The sequence below is a fragment of the Aplysia californica genome, unplaced genomic scaffold (genome assembly GCF_000002075.1).
Source record: "Aplysia californica isolate F4 #8 unplaced genomic scaffold, AplCal3.0 scaffold00043, whole genome shotgun sequence".
Lineage (NCBI taxonomy): Eukaryota > Metazoa > Mollusca > Gastropoda > Aplysiida > Aplysiidae > Aplysia > Aplysia californica.
This window is the reverse complement of record NW_004797313.1, coordinates 135,034-137,878: the sequence shown is the minus strand read 5'-3', so window position 1 is coordinate 137,878 and position 2,845 is coordinate 135,034. Positions and strand designations below refer to the sequence as shown.

The 2,845-nt window shown below is 38.6% G+C and overlaps 1 protein-coding gene across 1 annotated transcript in view; it reads left to right on the top strand.

The window, feature by feature from the left end:
• Nucleotides 1–438: 438 nt before the first annotated feature.
• The window catches only part of LOC101862329 (phytanoyl-CoA dioxygenase, peroxisomal), a 12,623-nt gene continuing 10,216 nt past the window's right edge, over nt 439–2,845 (top strand). Inside the window, exon 1 of the mRNA XM_005092235.3 lies at nt 439–1,004. Within this exon, the coding sequence (XP_005092292.1) occupies nt 945–1,004 (60 nt within the window). The 5' untranslated portion in view covers nt 439–944. The remainder of the gene's footprint in view (nt 1,005–2,845) is intronic.

The window sequence follows — 2,845 nt, the reverse complement described above, 5'->3', positions numbered from 1 at the left end:
CCCTCTCTCTCTCTCTCTCTCTCTCTCTCTCTCTCTCTCTCTCTCTGACAAATACCAATCCAGAGAAATGAAAAAAGGAGTGGGGTCCCTCGGGTGATTGCAAGGAAATGCGGAGCAATTCCATAATAGGCTAAATAGGCTAGATCTATAATATTTTAGTCTTTTCCGTAGAATCGTATTGCTAGATCTAGATGTTTGTTGTGGGAGCGAATACCTTTCTGTAGAAGAAGAAACTCTGAATTATTATTTATTTTCCAAACCATGTTAGATCTAGTTTAAAATTTAAACAAAAAAAGCGAAAAACAATAGAATCTAACCAATAAAACACTCTTCTTTGATTTCAAGTTCAAGACCCGAAAAAGGCTAGCCCACTGCGAAACCCTTAAAAAAATCTGGGGTTATCGCGTTCAAAGTTCAAGGTTCAAAGTTCACTAGTTCAGCTGTCACCTATCACCATCACCTCGGGCAGCAGCCGCACAGGCAGAGAGTCAAAGTCAAAATAAACTAGATCTATATTTCTAGATCTAGATCTAGATTGTCAGTGTGGCCAAGGCCAAGGCAAGGAAATCTGAGCTGTGATGACGAATATCGATATCCGATATCTTTAGATGACACAATTTTCATCCGCTGTCCTTGATACTGTAACTATAGACTAGACGTGCGATCTGTCAGGTTGCGGTGGTAGATTAGTTGTGTAAGATCACCTGAGCGATGTAGCATAGACTAGCCGATGAGGAGTTGAACTTGGCCAGCCTACGACTTGTTTGTTGTTGTGTTTTCTCGGTTACATTGATGATTCATAATTAATCATTGTTTCAAGTTTGAAGTTTCGATTTGGAAGGTTTTTTACCAGACATCTAGAGCAAACAACAACGGCGTTACTAGATTCTAGATCTAGAATCTAGATATCTAGATCTAGCTACTGGTGTTGAAAGTTGAATGCAATGATGGCTGATCGTCTGAAGACGGTATTTGGACATCTGCACCACCAGTCGAGCTGCACTGTATCCTTTCCTAACTCGGACTTTGCAAAGTTTTTTTTAGTTTGTCATCATCTTACATTACTAGATCTAGATCTACTTGAACTTCTGTTATATACAGTCAAACATGTGTAAGACGGCCACCCATTGTCAAGGAGAAAAGTGGCCGTTATAAATAAGATTATAAGGCAGGTGGTCGTCTTATTAGGCAGGACTGGGACTGATCAAGATGAAGAAAACAAACCATTCCTTTCTGAGGTCCCAACCGAAAGTAGCCGCATTGTTGTTGTTGTTGATATTGTTGTTGTTGTTGTTTTCGCTGGGGGGGTTCTTTTGTGCAAGGGTGACAATAAAACGAAATGGACCGATCTGCTATATAGATCTATATAATATATAGATCTATATATGGTAAAACAAACACACGGGTCACCACCGCCTGGGTGTTTGTTCCCTAAATTATGATCAGAAATGCCAGCACTTACCCTTTCAAAGCTTCAAAATGTACTTTAAAAGTACTTTATAAAAAGTATCGGAGTACTGTAAAAGTACTGATTCTCAAAAGGCCGGCACTATTTCTCCGAACGTTCGGGAAAATAAAGCTAGGCACTATTTCTCCGAACGTTCGGGAAAATAAAGCTGGGCACTATTTCTCCGAACACTCTGAAATCACATCCTTTCCCGCAAATTTAGGATATTATATAGATCTATAATTATAGTATAGGCCTACCAAAGATTGTTTGTATACAATATGGTTCAATCGGTCCAAAAAATGTCCGCAGTAAATATTTGTATAAAGAAATGTTACAGTTCCAAGCAGTTTTTCGCTACATATATGACGTGTTGCCTATGAAGGGTGCTGCTCTTAAACCTAATGAATGTGTTGTGTTCACTCGGGTGCTGTCTAGATCTAGATCTAGATCTACGGAGGGTTATTGATAACGACACATAGAACTAGCATCTGCGTTTGTCGCGGCCGCGACCAATCAATCGTGGCTCGATTTTTGGGCATTTTTTTGGTCCCCGAATCGGGGAATAAAAGTCAAATTTAAAAAAAATAAAAAATGAAAGAAACCGAACCTCTTTACTTTTGAAAGAAAGTTCACTTAGCTTCACTTCATCTCTTTCTCACTTGTTGTCACCACGTTGATTTGTTGAATAAGTTACAGTTACTTTTATTTTTTCCCTCTTTGTGGTGTTTTATTTTGTTAGTGTGTATTTTTTTCTTTCTTGTTATTGTTCTGTGTTGTTTTTTTATCAGTTTTTTTGTTGGGGAAAAAGGGAGGGGGGGGGGGGGGGGTGCGGATGTTGTATAGTGTAACGTCATTTAATTTTATGTTCCTACTTTCATTAGATTCTGAATACATATACATGTATACAGATTTAAATGTGTTATGTTAGAGCGTTCGTTCCACCAAACCCGATTAGATCTACGTGTACTGACTCTGGCAGGCCCCTTAATGTGTGTGATTCCATAATTTACATGTAATATCATGTACTTTGTTTTAAAATTGCACACATTTAGGGTTAAAACAGCCAATCTTCTTCGGACAGGTGGACTCACGCCCTTATTTGTTAATTTTTGTGGTTGTTTATGGGCTGTTCTAATTTTGATTTCATTCGGTCGTGAAACCTTTCTTTTTCACGTTTTTACACTCATCTAAAAATCTCTAGACTAGCTCTTGAAAACTGAAATATATATAGACCTAAAAATTTGCTCCTGTGTGTGTGTGTGTGTGTGTGTGTGTGTGTGTGTGTGTGTGTGTGTGTGTGCATGTGTCTGTGTGTGGTAGTAAGTGTGTAAGTGGAGAGTGAGGAGCGTGTGTGTGTTTGTTTTTTCGGGCTTTATTTCAGCCTTTATTCAGTAA